Source organism: Equus caballus, chromosome 19 (assembly GCF_041296265.1).
Source record: "Equus caballus isolate H_3958 breed thoroughbred chromosome 19, TB-T2T, whole genome shotgun sequence".
NCBI lineage: Eukaryota > Metazoa > Chordata > Mammalia > Perissodactyla > Equidae > Equus > Equus caballus.
This window is the reverse complement of record NC_091702.1, coordinates 49,007,636-49,025,420: the sequence shown is the minus strand read 5'-3', so window position 1 is coordinate 49,025,420 and position 17,785 is coordinate 49,007,636. Positions and strand designations below refer to the sequence as shown.

General features: G+C 39.6%; 1 protein-coding gene and 1 non-coding gene across 8 annotated transcripts in view; both read right to left on the bottom strand.

The window, feature by feature from the left end:
- GSK3B (glycogen synthase kinase 3 beta) overlaps window positions 1–15,609 on the bottom strand; it is a 203,045-nt gene extending 187,436 nt beyond the window's left edge. For all 7 annotated transcript variants that reach the window (XM_070243736.1, XM_001502477.5, XM_070243737.1 and 4 more), the window contains exon 1: window positions 14,366–15,609. In XM_070243736.1, the coding sequence (XP_070099837.1) occupies window positions 14,366–14,453 (88 nt within the window). In that variant the 5' untranslated portion in view covers window positions 14,454–15,609. The remainder of the gene's footprint in view (window positions 1–14,365) is intronic.
- MIR6529 (microRNA mir-6529) lies at window positions 4,964–5,052 on the bottom strand. Its single transcript, NR_128259.1, is given in 1 exon segment — window positions 4,964–5,052. It is a non-coding gene; the product is annotated as a microRNA mir-6529 (primary transcript).
- Window positions 15,610–17,785: the final 2,176 nt, after the last annotated feature.

Genomic DNA, 17,785 nt, shown 5'->3' with positions numbered 1-17,785 from the left:
TACTTTCCCCTTTGTAAGTAACATTATAAAAAGTAAAAGTTCCCAAAGCTTACCCTAAGAAATCTTTTTTATCTTCTCCTTAAAGCCCCCCAGTACATAGTTGTATATTCTAGTTGTAGGTCCTCCCAGTTGTGCTATGTGGGACACTGCCTCAGCATGGATTGATGAACAGTGCTACATGTGCGCCCAGGACCTGAAGCAGTGACACCCCAGGTCAGTAAAGATGAATGCGCGAACTGAACCACTCGGCCACAAGGCCGGCCTCCTAAGAAACCTTAATTAACCAATTTCACAGTTTTCCCATTCTCTTTCCAAATTACAAAGGCCACAGAGTGTAGCAGTTCAGAGAACAAATTCAAAGTATGGCTAAGAAATTTGGTGGCTGTGTAAGGCCCTCTAAGCCTTAGTTTTCCTCATTTGTAAATTAAATTTGCCTTACCAGATTGTGGTAAAGATCAAACGAGATAGAAATAAATTGCTTAGTAGACTGCGATGACACAGTAAGTACTCAAAAATTTTTTTTCTTTTACTTGAAGTCTGGCAGCCTGAGTTCAACATGATGAATATATTCCCTACTAGCTGTTAAGATACGGAATAAATCACTTAAAATACTTTTAACTGAGTTTCTTCATCCATTAAATGGGGATAATATTGTCTCAAAACATTACAAAAGTTAAATGAAATGACAGTGCTTGGCACACAGTAAACACTCAAAGGGTAGCTGAACCTGAATTACTCTAGTTCTAAGATCTGGGCTACCATCAACAGAATCCAGACAAACTAAATACTCAACATAATCACAAACTTTTTTCTAATTAACTTCTTCCTGACCCTCCCTCCAGTGGTCCACAACAGCATTTCTCACCTCTTCCTAAATTTTAGAAAGTTTACAGGCTTTCTCGTGTATATGTGAGAAACAAAAGGATGTTTTTTGGTTTTTTTTTCACTTGGGCCATAGAGTAAAGCTGCATTTTTAAACAGTATCTTATTCCTAAGTTAATACTGATAGCTGACAAGCTGTACAATTTATACTGATGCCATATACAAGGCAGTGGAGTCAGAGAATCTTCTGCCTCTGGGGATCTTTCTTTTCTAAGGACCCCAGGAATTGGCCCTCCTGTTCCTATTTTAGAAATCATGATACACAATGTTTCTTACTAAGTACTCATTCTCCACTATAGCAGAAATACAATACCAGAACATTTCCTCTATCTTTTGAAAGTGCACAGCTATTCTTTAATTTTCTAGAAACTGACAGGAGGTATATATATATAATATTAAAGTCTCTAAAGTCTCTCAATAAAGGTAACCCTGATGTTCAACTGAATTTAAACAGAACTATGCTTCGCTCCTTAGTAACTCCTCTTGGATTTCAAGAAGGGCATAGCAAACATTTGCTCCTTACAGAGAAAATAAATATCTTCAATGTCTAAGAATCATGCCCTAGATCAGCCAAACATCTCACAATGTACACAATTAGTCACAGAGGCAGATATCATGTTGGTCAGTAGAAACCAAATTATTATCCTGACAACAGGATTTCTCAAAACCAAATACGAACAGCCAAATTTTACAGCTATTTAAGAGGCTGGATTATTTAGCAAGAGAATCCACACCATTTACTAATATTTCTCACTCTCTCTTGGAAAGCTCCTGAATTTATACATTAATATGCACTAGTATATCAAACAAATATTATCTTAAAGACACAAAAAGAGGTGCTGTAAAAATTAGTTTTCACAAATCCCCAAAATACAATTATACTTCTAAGTACATGCATGATGAAAGTGCCTGTTCATATTTGAATATCATCTCTTTACTTTATCTCTTGCAGAATAAGCTACTTGGGGAAAATAAAGAAATTTATTTCATTGTTCTAAATCTCTCTTCCATCCTCACCCCCTAAAAATAAAATCCTGGATGGCTTGGGGGTATTGTAGTAGCTGGACAGGCTCAATATTTCAAAAGTACTGTGCTTACCAACCAGTGCAACGTAGCACCCAAGTTCTTTCATTAATTCAGCTATCCAGCCCAAGAATTCAGACCACTCAGTGCTAAGCACACAGTATAAGTGTCTGTATTTCTATGTCTCTTTCCTTCCCTTACTATTACTCCATGTTTAAATAAAAACCCGGGTTTAACTTTATAAATTAATTTCTTATATCAAAACTTAAATGTTCCTAAAAACATCAGCGATGGTTTGGTGACCTGGAATCTATATCATGTAACTACCTTGTATAGTATACACGTAACTACCATGACAAATTGCCTTCAACTCAAATATATATTAAGTGACCGAATACAGAAAATACTGTGATCCACACTATAGGAAACACAAAGGTGACTAAAATTCTGGTTTTTTTGCCATACTGGAACTGAAAATTCCCTAGGGAGAGAAAAATCAAGTTAACCAGAATGTAAGGCAGAATATAAGAAGGTGACAGAGAGTGCTGCAGGAGTGACATGCAAGTGAATTTCATGCCTTGAAATAAGGCAGGGAAGACAAAGTGGTTGAGGTGGCATTTGAGACTCTGAAAGCTGGGTGGGTCTTTGAAACAACAAGGGTAAAGAATGTATGACAAATAATATTTTGACTAATAAAATTCCACTGGGACCAGGACAATCATGGCAATGCTAACATCTAACAAGCATACCAATAAGAATTTCAATATACATTTAACAGTTGGACTAAAATATAGGGAAAAAATCATTAGCTCCTAGAGCAAGCACCTTTCTGAAGAACATAAATCTCTCAACCTCCTTTAATGTGGTATAAAATTTCAAAATAAACTGAAGACATGACTAAAAACAAAACAGAGCAATGAGACAAATTAATGAAGTGCTTTTAAACCACATACACCTTATGTGTGCCTTGAGAATAAATAGACTATATGATAAGACAGACTGACAACAATATTACACGATCACATAATTCCTGGACAAAATTCTAAACCTGTGCTGTCCAATACAACAACCACTAGCGACATGCAGCTACTGAGCACTTAAAAAGTGTGGCTAGTCCAAATGAGGATGTGCTTAAGGGTAAAATACCCACTAGGATGTGAAGATTTAGTACCAAAAAAAGAATATAAAATATCTCATTAGTAAATTTTATATTGATTACATGTAGAAATAATATTTTGGATATACTGGGTTAAATAAAATATTATTAAAATTAAGTTCACCTGTGTCTTTTTATACTTTTTAATGCAGCTCCCAGAAAATTTAAAAATACATACGTGACTCACATTTGTGGCCTGCATTATATTTCTATTGAATAGCTCTGGTTTAAACAAATACTTAATATTCAATATTGTTCAGATTTCTGTACTTGCTTCATCTTGTTGCTTCATGTTACCATGGTAATCACTTGATCATAATGATAGAAAGAAACCTCCCAAACTTCTACGCCTCAGTGTCTAGATACTGAAAAGGTGAGACACGTGCCAAAAATGTGTGTCAGCCTCTTAACTACACTTTGGGAGCAAATGTGGAAAAAAACACCATCTAACAACTTATCCAGATACATTTACCAAGCAGCTAATACTGTGGGCACTGCTGGCTGATGTCATGAGATTATGTTAGATAAGAACTAGTCAGTGATACAAACACATGGGATCCAGGATATAGGAGTGGACCCTGAAGAGCAATGAAAGAAGTCGGGGCATGACAGCTGTACAGCAGGGCCTGGAGAACAACCACACCAGATCCCAGCAGTAGGAGGAGGACTCTAGGAAAAAGGACACTCCAGAAAAAGAATGGAGGGTGGGGGAAATCTAGAGAATGCCTGACAAAATCTGAGGGGAAAAAATCAAGACTATGATAATTGCAAACAGTGCAAGAAAAATAAAATGGCAACAATAAGTATAAAAAAATTAAAAGCAAAGGAAATATGACTGCCACTTTGGAAACAGTTTAACAGTTCCTTGAAATATTAAACAGTTACCAGTGAACTGACCTAGCAATTTCACTCCTAGGTATTCTCAAAAGATCTGAAAATATTATGTCCACACAAAAACTTGTTCACAAATGTACATAGCAGCATTTTTCATACTAATCAAAAAGTAAGTAACAATCCAAATTCCATCAACTGACGAATGGATAAACAAATAGTGGCACTGTCATACAATGGAATATTATTCAGCAACAAAAAGGAATGAAGTACTAATAAATGCTACAACCTGGACGAACTTAGATGATACCATGTGGAGTAAAAGAAGCCAGTCACAAAAGGCCATATACCGTACCATTCCATTTATTTGAAATATCAAGAATAGGCAAAACAATAGAATAGAGAGGAGATTAGAGGTTGCCTAGAGTTGGAAGGAAGGGGAATATGGGGAATGACTACTAATACATACAGGGTTTCTTTTTGGGGTGATAAAAATCTTCTAAAATTAGACTGGATGATGGTTGCAAGACTCTGTAAATATACTAAAAAACACTGAACTGTACAAATTGAATGAATTTTATGGAATGTAAATTGTATCTCAATAAAGCTGTTTTTAAAAGCAAATGTGATCACTGTATACTACTTGCTTCTGCTAAGAATATTTTTAGTGTCTAGATACTGAATATTAATCATTTGAATAATAATTTAAATAAAATGATTTAACTAAAAATAGTGGTATGATTATATTAGCATGATAGCAAAAGGCAGATGGAGATGACAATAAATAATATCTACCATAATGAGAAGACAATAAACAATATCTAAATATAATTTTAAGAAAAAACCAAAAAGTACACTAATTAAAAATATGACAAAAACTAGTGGAAGAAATAGCTGTCATAGTTAAGGTTGCCACTGAGAAACAGAAACGGGGGGGGGGCAGATGATTGGCTTCCATAATAAGACTTTCTGCACTATCTGATTTGTTTAAATTATATGAATGTATTACTTTATAAAAATAAAAAATATTTTTTTAAACAAGACTAAGGAGTTCTTAGTTTAGGAGCAGAATGAAACCGTGCGCTCTTAAAGAGGTAAAAGGCACAGGCTTCACTGACATTGACGCACTCTACGCCTCTGATCTCTCAAGAGAACAGGTTGTCTCATCTGAGATGTTAGAAAAATGGAAAGTTAAAGGAAAAACATAAATTATCCTTTGTCTTACTCTCCACCATGAAATAAACAACTATTTCCAGCAAGAACACAGATAACATCTACTTGACACTCTAGATCATTTCTCAAATACACAGTCGTAAATATTTTAAATGTGCTACTAAGTGTTCACTGGTTATGACTATTAGCATTTTACCTCTTATTACCAAGAGAAGTACTCTCTCATCTTTGTTCTTATTCCCCATCTAACTCATATTCTCAAAAATAAGAGTTTAGTAATCTACTAGGATGAAAAACAATAGCCACTTTTCTAGAGTAATTGATTTAAATTTTGTTTTAATCCTAATACTCTTATGCTAAAGCCAGTGTTAATTTAGCTATGTATACATAAAATATAATTCCCCAGTAGAAATAACCTATAACGATTCAGAATATTTATCGAAGGATACATAAGAAATTGGAATGCTGGCTGCCTCCAGGAAAGGGAACTGGTAGTTAAAGGGCAGGAGCAGGAGGAAGACATCACCCTTTAAATTTTGAAACGTGAGTAAATTCCATTTTTTAAAGCAAAATATGTAAATAAGATAACCATATAATTGTCTAGCATACAGCATCCAATTAATATTATTGTGATTACTATATATTATGCAAATATGATAAACATATATACATATAATTATATATTATTACTGAAACCCTACCAACTCAAAGCTTCCCCCTTCCCTTCAGAGTTCAAATAATGTGTAGAGTGTGAAAGCTCTGAAATTCCAATAGGACAGCAAATGCACCCCCAATACTGTCAGTCTGATGCCAGGCATAACTCCAGCACCTCCAACTCTTCGGGTGCTGCCTCTATAAACTCCGAAGTCTAGGAGTAGCAAGCAATTTGACTCAGCTCAACAACTTCAACACAAGTCATGAAAAAAGTGGCTAATCAATTAAAAAGAATTAACTGATTTCATGGAATAAGGGGAAGTAGAGGGAGTCACATTTTTAAAAGATAAGTTAGCCTTCCTTGGAAAGAAATCTGTAACACCAATCTTTTTAGCTTTATTAGCCATTAAAGCCTCTAAGAATTTCTTAGAACTAATTCCTTCTAATATAACTTTGCTTCTTTTCAAAGTAAGAAATTGCCTCAGTTTTTTAATGACTTTGTTTCCTACGCAGCTATTGCTAATTCTTTCTAAATGCTCCATAAATTTTTAAAAACATCTCTCAATACTATTTACATATGCTCAAATGTATCAGATAATCTATCAGTTCTTTTTTTTCCTTTTTATTTTTTGTCTTTGAGAACCTCTCTCTGCCCTTGTCTCCTGCCCCAATCTGGACCAGCTGTCCTACTGTAATCTTTCACTGCTCTCCCACATTGAAGTTCATGTTTCCTGAATTCTGTATCTTTTTATTTCTTAATTTACTCTATTGAACTCCAAAGAGAAAAAAGTACTTTGCCACAATCGTGCTTTTTCTTCAGATCAATGATTAAGATACCCACCTTTTCAATTCTCATTACCTAGGCCATAAGTGTATTTGGTAAAGCTACTGCCTAATAACTAATCATAATTCATAAGAAAACTTAAATGATTCCATGCAGTGCCTTCTAAGCACTCCACAAATAGAAGATATGGGCAGGTCAAAATCCAAACAGCAACTCCACATAATACCACAGAAGAGAAAAATACTACTACAAACCTTAAATCAGATAAAATGCTGTTGCTGAGTAATAAACGTAGACTGACAACAGAAGAAAGAGTTGGAAACAATACTCTGGGCAAGCCTACTAAAGCCTTTAGTACCTTTATCCCTATCACTGAAATCCAACTAGAGCTGATCAACCAAAAGAGATGATCCAGTTCTCTTCCTCATCACTTCAGTGACCAACAAATTAGAGAATGTCTGATGTAGTGAGAAGTTCTTACAGACCTCCAGCTATCTAGAAGAGACTTTCCTGCCTCCTGCCCTTTTAAAAAAGAGTGAAGTTAGTATAATTTAACCTTCTCTAGGTCAACATGTTGAACAATTATCAGAGTGATTTCTCCTGGAGCTGTGTAAACCTATACCAAGTAATTTCAACGTGCTTGTTTTCCTGAATTGTCTGTCTATTCTTTTTAGTAGGTGTCATGCTTAATACCAGTATCCACTCATTCCCTTCTAATATGCAATTTTCAAAAACCACACAACTGAATACGTGCTAAATAGTAATAAAGAACTCTTAAATGAAAGCCTAAAAGTCCATCTACGAACAAAGTGTATACACCATTTGTCTGGGCATTTCAGCTGCTTGGGAGCCTCTTTGGTTTACTTCTTGTCAAATACCAACCCACTCTAAAAAGGTGATGTTCCAGATAACCCAATTCCACATTGATGCATAGCTGTTATTCTTCAGAAATAAAATTTTAAAAACCTGAAGGCTCACAGACCCAGATCTAACCCATGTTCAACAGATACTTGACTAATTGGTTGTGCATATATAATCAGAAAAAAAACCCAGAAGTTTGCTGTCAAATATTAAAAGGTGGAATAGAACACTTAGAACATTTCACAACCTATATGAAGAGGTGGAAAGAAATAATAATCCTTAACAATGGATAATCTGAAGAATCACTATTATTACCTGGAAATATAAGCACACAAGATTTACTTATGAACAATCAGTACTTTTCAATAAAAACCAGTGCTCTGACTGAACAGTAAACAAAAAAATAATATCATATACTACTTCTTTTTTTGTGTGTTGTCATAAGCCTTAATATTTCATTTTCAATGTTCATCTTAAGATGTTTTCCCTGAAATCTTAAAGGAATTGAAGATTCTTTCCAATATAACTAAGTATTTAAGTACTGTATTCACTAATAAGCCTGTCTGAAACTAATTTCAAAAGCAGTACTAATCATGAAAGTCTTACACAGTCTCTCCTAAATTAGCAATGAAAGACCATCCTAAAAACAAAAGGCACTTTAGCTTATCTCTGGAATCCAAGTGTTAAGGGAACAGCAATCCATTCTTTGTACAATAAAGAGCAAGGGCTCTAGAATCAGTATGCCTGAGTGTAAATTCTAGCAGAGCAACTTTCTGGCCAGGTAATCTTGGACAAGTTGCTTTACCTCTCTAAATTTCATTTACCTCACCTATAAAGTGGGCATAATAGTACTAGCTACTTTGTAGTTACTGTAATGATTAAAATGAGATATTGCATGCAAAGAATTTGGCAGAGTGCTCAGTACATAGTAAACATTCAATAAGCATATCACGTCAATCATATTTTTATTCACCGCCACTTTCTATCAAAGCAACTTATTTATTTTTAGCTTCCTAAACCAAGGATTTCGACATGTTATAATCAATGGTAATGAAAAGATGAAGTCCTAATGTTACTGCTTTGCACCAGTATTACTAATATTTTTTTTAAATGCCTCCCTCTATCTACCACCTCTCTTAATGGCATGCTTATTCAATCCTAGACTTGTAAGTTCATTTAAATACCACCTTGTAAAAAACAATTTTCTAAAAAGTAGTTCCATCTTTGTCAGAAATGTTTACTTTTTATTACTAGATTGATCTGAAAGAATCAAAAAATAATCAACTCCAGACTGTGCGAATAGGGCAACATTTTAAAAGTTAGTATTTGTGCCGTTGTTGGCGACAGTACCCTGGAGACAAAATGAAAAGGTGATTTGACAGAATTATTTTCAAAAAAAACAATACATGATTGCTTCAATCTCATCAAAACAAAATGCTTTTAAGAAAACTATTCAATACAAAGATATAAGATTCAACCATTTACAAAATCTTAACTTGCATACCCTTTGAAAGTAGAGCTTTTCTCCCCAAACCATAAGCAAAAGTGGGAAGGGAGATTGTAAACTAAAATTCCCTATCTACAAAATTCTGTCTTTACATCTTGTACCAGACCAAGTACATTACAGACACAAGTATACGCTGAAACAATTTACTGAATGTCCATTATGTCCTAAGCATTAACTCACTTTTTAAAAACTAGAATGAAAACTCAGTAATAAACAGAATAGAATAAATATCCCTTTATTTTATCAATTTAATGGTAGGAAACTTCTGGGAAAATGATTAAATCCTTCTCCTTTACTGTCAGTGTTTCCTTGCTGTTCTATTCACACAGGGCTTTATATAAACACATAATTTTACATCACATTCAATCAATTTCAAAGACAATTTATATAACCAAGGAAGAGTTGTACAACCCAAGATAGGAGCAAAGATTGCAATCTCTATTTTAAAACCAATGAACCAGGAAACAACTTCTATCCTTGAAACCGTACACGATTCCCTTCCCACAACACTCCCCCCGCCAAATGCTAGAAAATGATGCTAAACATTCCAACAAATTCATTTCCTCATGGTGATTATGCTCTTAGTAGAACAATATCCGGGAAATCAGGTTGGTCCTGTTAGTACCAGCATATACTCCCAACACACCCACTTGCTCTGGCCCCCTATTCTCCATTTAAGGGTGGAGCATCACAAGAGACACTACAGTCTCACAGCCTGCCCATCCCCATCCCAGTCTCACAATCCCATGAGTCTTATTGAAAAGTAGAGAACTGTGGCACCAGGGTCAGCACATGCATGTTTCACAGCCTATACCTAAAGAGCACACAAAAAGAGAGCTCCTCAGTCTCAGAATCTGCTGCTGACCCTTAAAAAACTCTGGCTTCCTAGCCTTGCTGTTTCTCCAAAACAGTATCTCATACATGCAACTTAAGCCCAAATAAGAGGCAGAGAAGACAGGGTGCAAGTACTGATTTTCAGTTGAACTATGCCAGTGAAATGAGAAGACGTCACCTCATTTTCTAAATGCAATTCCCAATCAGCATAAATTGATTTGTGAATCTCTGGGTTCCCTTCAAGTTATTTCCTAGTGCCTGTGCCTTATGGTCATTTTACAGTTAGCATTCTACAGGTATAAACAACAAGAGAGCATGCAATACTTCTATGAAGGTCTTAGTGTGTTAACAACTCTGGAAAGGTCTGGTTGGGAAAGGAACGAAAACAACGAAAATAAGGTTCTGGTTTTCACTCTCACACATGAACTCTCTTCCACATAACATGGATAATCTAGAAATTAGCTAAATTCTTTTTTTTTTTTTAAGATTTTATTTTTCCTTTTTCTTCCCAAAGCCCCCTGGTACATAGTTGTGCATTTTTAGTTGTGGGTCCTTCTAGTTGTGGCATGTGGGATGCCTCCTCAGCACAGCCTGCCGAGCGGTGCCATGTCCCCACCCAGGATTCGAACTGGCAAAACCCTGGGCCACCAAAGCACAGCGCACGAACTTAACCATTCAGCCACAGGGCCGGGCCCTAGAAATTGGCTAAATTCTAATATCCTAGTTTTTAGATGTCATGATGAGATTAAAGTCCCCTGGGAACAGAAGAACTCTAAGTTGCCACCTACTCTTTGGTTTTAACTTCCATACAACTACTGCACAAAAATATGCAACCAGTATTAATTATTCTCTCTTCATTAAAAAAAACTTTGATCGAGAAAGGTTTTCTATGAGGAAATAAGTGATACTCACTGACTTATTTTCCTCTTTCCAAAACATATATTTAAGCATTAAACCTAGGCAATTAACTAAATTTTCGCCAACAGTATACCAAAAAGATTACTAATATTTTAACCCAAATCACCAGACAGTCCCTTATTTTTTGTATTTTGAGTAAAACATCACATGATTCTATAGCAGGAACTGCATGGCTATTAACTCTTACTTAATAACACTTGAATCCGGATGTGGACAAAAAAGAAACATTGGTTCCACCATAGGAAACAAACAGAAATATTTCACATATACTGATTTAAACTTGAGATGAATGCTTAACTCAACAAAAAAGGCAAAAAATAATTCTGATAAAATCAACTTTTAATTTCTGCTAGAGCTTTCAGAAACCAAGTGAAGGCTGCTATTATTATCATTACCATTATTTTAAACAAAAGGTTTACCTAAAAATAATCATTATTTACGAAAAATAAATTTTAAGCACGTACCAAAATTAAAGGCAATATAAAATATCCAAAATTTTTAAGTCACAGTTTAGTCCAAAAAATATTTTCATATAAATTACCATTGAACTATTATAACTAGGTTTCAAATGTGAGGCTTTTGAATCTACATAAAAAATTACTTTCTTTTTTAAGACTTTAATGGAAAGCATGTAAATAAAAACCCTTAGTTTACTTCTCCCAAAAATAAATCTGACATTTTTAGGTGTAGAAAAATTAGAAACTGTGCAATTAATAGACTGAAAAGTTAAATATCATTGCCAGTAAGCAAGAGCTGCCCGCTGAATTTCAAGGGAACCTATTGTACATTAAATTTTTAAAAACTGAACTCATCTACCCTCTCATCTCAGCACTTTCTCAACTTTCCCATTACAATCAACAATATAACTCGGCGGTCAAGTCTTCCAGACCAATAACATCAGAATTTATTTTTAACTCCTGACTCCTTCCCAAATATTCCCCTTCAATCCAAACCTAAGTCCTGCCAGTTCTTCATTCACACTCTCTCTCAAAATGTGTTCTTTTCATCCCATTTTCACATTTTACTTTATATTTGCTCATGACTCACAACATACCCTACTATCTCCCCAAAAGGGCTCGAACGTCTCCATTCTAATCCATCAACCCAGCTACCCAAATAATCTTCAAATATCTTGCTCAGCAACCTACAGTAAATTCCAACCTCTCTTCAACCTCAATCAAACTCATAGGCCCCCTCTGCTCTCCAATAACATTAACACATTTCTCAAATTCCATCTTCTTATTTCCCTATTCAGGCCCCTTTAATTCAGATTTACCAACTTGCTTGGTAAACACGAAAACCATCTACCTGTCAGACAAAAATCACCATCTCTGTGCCTCTGTTCATTCCTTTCATCAAGAATCCTTTATGCTTCTCTATCAATTCAAGTTACTGCCTCCTTTAACACCTGTCTTAAAACATACTTCCCCTCCAGCCCATCTGCCTCATCCCTTTATTCTTTGTCCCTCTGAACAAAGCAGTCTATCTGTATTTATAATCTTGCAGTCACCATGCTATTGTTTTCCTATTTTGTCCCATAACCTACGTCTATAACTAAATGATAAGCTTTTGAGACCAAGGACAATAATTTCTTAGGTGTCTCTGTTTTGAACAGGGGTCCCTTAGAACATTAGCACTCTAACAAATGCTTAACAATTCTCCTTTCTTTTAAAATGTCCTTAAAGTCAAGGTTGTCAAAAACACATAATTAGCACTGAATTCCAACTTTTTAAATGTTATGTAGACCTATATGCTAATAGAAAATCAAACATTTTAATCTACACACTTTACAGGAGTTACCCCATCCTCAGTCAACATTCACACTATCGAGAATTAAGGCGTCATTTTCAAAGAAAATCATGGAAACAAAATGAAAAGTCCAAAATTTAACATTATAAGCTATTCTATTTGGTGCTCTGAAACAGATCTAACAAATTAATTACCTAAAATTGACTTTGAGTGGTTTTTAAACTATATTACCAAGAAGAAAAACACACAAACACTCCAGTGCCACAAGAGGCTCTTAAGTAGCTATTATAAGATTTGCTTCATCATAGCTGAAAATTACCCCTGAATTTTAAAATATTCCTTTCAAATGACCCCATGAAGTGCTTAGAAAGCTTGACCCTTCTCTGAAAGACGCATCGTCAGCTTCTCTCTTCACATACTCTGCATTCTGTACCAGCTAGTCACCAAAAAAAATTAACTTTCAAAAATAATCTCCCATTCAGCTATTACCTTAGATTATCCTGTTTCAAGCAAGTTCCAAAAGCCAACATGAATTGAAATCCTAAATTCAGTTAAAAGTGATCATTTACGTTGCTTAAGGATATAATCAATCTCATACAACAGCATATACTTTTTTTTTAATCTCAGTTCTTCACTTCTCTTTCTCCTAGACAACAAAATAGTCTCCTTTGCCGTCATCATGCCCCTTTCTCAAGGAATAAGAAAACAATATATTTTTGTCAAATTCTGGAAGCATGTTTAAATAAGCTAAATTAAATATCACATAAACATATCCACAAAGATACATCAGAATATCGGATACTTAGTATACTAAACATCTCAAGAACACAGACTTTTCAGCACAAATCTGGGACAAGAATACAGTCTAGCAACAACCCTGAACACAGCCCAAACATCCCTATTATATCCAGGACCAGTCTTCTGCAAAACCCATGCCGGAAAGGTCTAAATCCATATTCTTCTAACTAAATCCATTGTTTTATCTAAATATGACAAGAAACCAACACAAGAGAATTTTAAATAGTCCTAAGAAGGGACTCCCGAATTCTCTATCATTTAACAAGTACTGAATGCAATGGCACCCCAAAATTGAACTTAAATGACGAAATCAGTGACAATTAACATTTCTACTTAGAATTTGGCAACATGACAATACAAACCTCAATCAGAACTTGGACCTAGTTCCAACTTACCTTTTGATTAAACATAAATTATATACTAGTAGATCGGTAGTGTCAAAACAGGACGGTTAAGAGAGAACATATTAAACTACTTATCCAATTTAAACCAATGCGTGCAGACATACTCCCGCTACGGGGCACCTATCAGCTCCCACCCGCCCCTTCTAAGGCAGGAATCAATGCTCGCCTCCAAACGTCAATCTTCTAAGGCAGGAATCAATGCTCGCCTCCAAACGTCAATGCTGGTTACTGAGCAAGTTCATCTCCGGATAGAGAACAAATACTTTGAAGAGTCACACAGGCAAGAAAGAAATGTTAGGAGCCTGTGACATTAAGGCTCTCTAATCAGTGTACAAAACTATGATAAGCCCAGAGACCTGAGCTAACTAAAATATCCCTCATTCCAAAAGACACAGACTCTGCCAATGCACATAATGGTTTATGAATCTTGTCCTTCTCTTCATGCAGAACGAGCAAGTAAACACTTCCATCACTATTTTAACATGGAAATACTCAAGCACTCGACAAAGCTGACTACCAAGAGCAAGAAAAGTATAAGAAGTGTTTCAAATCAAATCATCCGAGTAAAAATCATATTCTCTCCACCCAAGGTTAATGAGACCGGGGGAGGGGGGTATGGGAGGAGAACAGAGGGAGCTGCCTCATCCTTGACTGAAGACAGGTTTTTGCCCTTTTCCATTACCTCTGACGGTTTCTATCAGGAGAGTTAAGATTTTAAGATCCTGGTATGTCAAGGTTTCTTATTTTAAGGGTGAGGTGAAGAAGGGGTATAAAATAAAATCAATACTCACTGCTAACTTTCATGCTGCCAAAAGCTGAAGGCTGCTGCACTGGCTTGCAGCTCTCCGCAAAGGAGGTGGTTCTGGGCCGCCCTGACATGATCACTCTCTTCCCGAATCACCTTCTTTTCCTTCCTTCCTCCTTTTCTTCCTTTTGTTTTGTGTTGGGGTGTTAGGTTAATGATAAATGCAGCATTAAGTTCTCCCACAAGAAAAAGAAAAAGACTTCGTCCGCTTGGCTTTTCACTCCTTTTGTATAGCTATAAAAAAACGAGCGATGTATTTCTCCTTCAAGACAGATCAGTACGGATATGGAACATACAGATGATTTGGGGCTGGGAAAAAAATACAATTCTTTCCCCTCCCTTTCCTTGGAGGGGAGAAAAGGGGGTAGGGAATCCTAAAAAAAAAAAAAAAAAAAAAAAAAATCACGTGAAACGGGGACAAATACTTGATTGAAAATAAGTACTTTGAATATTATATTTTCCTCGGGATTTTTTTTCCGAGTCAATGAAGAAGAGAAGCGGCGGAAGGATCACGAGTCTCACGCTTGAAAAGAGGGGGGATGGGAAGGAGGGAGGGAGAGGGAGGGGGTGGCTCGGAGATGCGACGGGAAGCGCTGCGGCTCCGGCAGCGGCGGGATCCGGCGGGGGCCCGGCGAACTGGAAGGCGGCGGAGTCGCGAGGCAGTCAGAGGCGGGCGGTGGCGGCGGCTCCTCTCCTCATTGCGCCAGGAGCAGCTGCAGGCGGCGGCTGGATCCAGCGGCCATGGCGGCGGCGGTGGCGGAGGCAGCTCCCTTCAGATCCCAGGCAGCGGCTCCTCGACTGCTCCCCATACGCCGGGGACATGGGAACCCGGCAACCGCTTCCGTCCCTCGGGGCCCCCTCCCCCGTCCACGGCACCAGCGCGGCCGCCCTCCCGCCCCTCGCCTCAGCTCGGTCTCCGCTCAGGAAGTGTCCGCGCTTTGCCCCCAGCCCGGAGCCCTGTCAGCGGCTGCGGGGCCGGCTCCTCCTCGCTTCCTTCCTTCCTTCCTTTGTCACTCGGCCCGGGCGGCGGCGGCGGCGGCAGCGGCAGCGGCAGCACAAGCCCGCATTCGCCCGGGTCGGGGGCTGCTGTGTGTGAGGAGCGCCGTCTGCGCAGCCGCTTAGCTCTTCCCCACTCCCCCTCCCCCCTCCTACTCGGCCTCCGCCTCCTTCCTCCCCCACCCAGCCTTACACCGCCCAGCGCCCCGCCGCCCGCGTAACAGGCGTCTGGGAATTGCCGGCCGAGCCCCGCGCCCGCCCGCTTCGGCTGGAAAGCCGAAGCCGGAGCGGAGCCAATCACGGACGTCGTTTGTTTGCGGCTCCTCCCGGAAAAAGCCGATCGACCTGAGGAACCAATTAGAAAGTGTCGCTGGAAATCCACGCCCAAAGAGCGGAAAATGCCGAAGGTAGCCGAACGAGAAGGTTGGTTCGCCTTGTTCTGTGGCTGGGTAGAGGAGAAATTCGACAATGGCAACAGTGGCCAATCAGAGTCGCCGGCTCTCAGGAAAAAGCTTGAAGAGTTAAAGGACGGTGAAACCCAGAGTTACTGGTGAAACAGCACGGCTGAGCGCCGCGGCCGCTTTGTAATTGGCCGAAAACTCCTCTGGGAGTGTACCTCCCTCGCTGATTGGTGGAGAGAAGGGGGCTTCCGAGGACAGCCTGGCCAGTCAGAACGTCTCCTCCCTCGCCGAGGTGGGGAGAAGAAGAAAGCGAAGGGAGGGGGTCTATAAAGCGCCTGCTCATTGGCCTGAACCTTCGAAGCTGGAGCGGGGGCAAAAGGGAAGGGGAGGGAGGCCGAAACCCGTGGCGGTAGCCAATCGGCACTGACTGCCGTCCAATCGCAAGACCTAGGTGCAGTGTGATTGGCCTCCGGCCTCCGGCCTCCGGCGGCGGGCCCACAAGAAGGGCGCCGCTCGGCCGGGGTCGGGGCGGACGGTCTGACGGAGTGGCCTGCGGCTGTTCCCAGCTGGTGTGGAAACCGCAGACGGGGAGCGCGGGCCCCCAGCACAGCCGGTCCGAAACCGCTGCGGTCGGCGAGGCTGGCCCGGAGCGCTCGAGCGAGCGAGGGTTAGGGGCTCTCCCCTCCCACGGAGGCTCTCGGCGGGGGCGGCTACCCCTCTCCGCCCGGGATAGCGCGTCTTCCCCGAGAGGGCCAGGTGGACCCGGGTGCGATTCTCAGGCGCTAGAGTGGGGATAAAGCTTCCAGAGAGGCAGCGCCTCTGGGCGGCCGCGAGGCCGTTAGGAGAGGGAGGCCGCCTGCGCCTGGTGCGCGCGGCCAGGCCGGCCTTCTGGAAACGCCCCTGAGAGATGAGCTCATGCTGGATGCGCGCGCTGCTGCGGCGCGACTGCCCAGCAAAACGGGCCCGAAAGCAGGTGAGGGGAAATGCCGTCAGGCCGGATATCCTGAAACCTCCGAGGAAACGGAATCGGAAGAGCCCTTCGGAGACTTTGGTCCTTTGGAACTAGGGCGATCTATAAAAGTACCGTTTAAGTAGGTGTCACATAGAGGCCAGTGTTCATTGTTCTGCAGAGAACCAGTGCTTCTGGTTTGCCTGAGGACTGAAGTACAGCTGCGTCAGGAGGCAGAAAAAGTACACTGGACAGTTGCCATCCTGCTTGTAATCCCGGGGTGCCTGTGATTTGCACCTGCAGAGGCATCCCTTCCTGTTAAGACACGATGTCCAGAAAGCACACGTAAAATTACCCATAGTTGATCAGATTACTTAGCTATTGCTTTGAAAAACTGATGAGGGGCTTGGGATAGAAGAAAGTAAGCTGCATAGGAGACAGGAACGGTGTAGATAGGGTTTACGGAGTCAAATGTCTGCAGGCGCCAGAAAAGTAAAGCAAATGAGTAAACCGGGCTTGGTGTAAGACAATGGAGAATGCTACGCAATGTGGCAAAGCGGAGTGTGCGTGCTGTAACTGAAGGGAGCAGCTGTTCAGCTCTAGCAGATTGCTGCCCTCAGGAATGTGGTCCAGTGTTCTGAGATAGTCTGTGGTTTTTTCCCCCTAAGAGAAACTCTAAAGCTGGATTTTTGTGTGAAATCTCTTGATTTTTAAGTGTTGGGAACCAATGTTTCGGAACCCTGCAGGCCAAACAAAACATCCTGGGGTAAATGTGGCCAACATGCAATTAATTTGTCATCTCAAGCCTAAGCATAGGTTTTATAGCCCAAGAGCAGTGGAGGCTCTTGTTCTTTGCAATTAAGAGAGAACTTAAGGTCTCTGGATGTCATGCAGGAGGGTAAAAAATGATGCTAAAAGCAAACTCAGTGCCTGGCAGCTTTCTTAGATGAATGTCGGCTCTCCATGTGAACTATTATGGAGGACCTTTGCCACTAGTTCCTAAAATGCTATGAGGCAAAGCTTTAAATCCTGCCTTCCTCTTTACCCCTCATCCCTACTC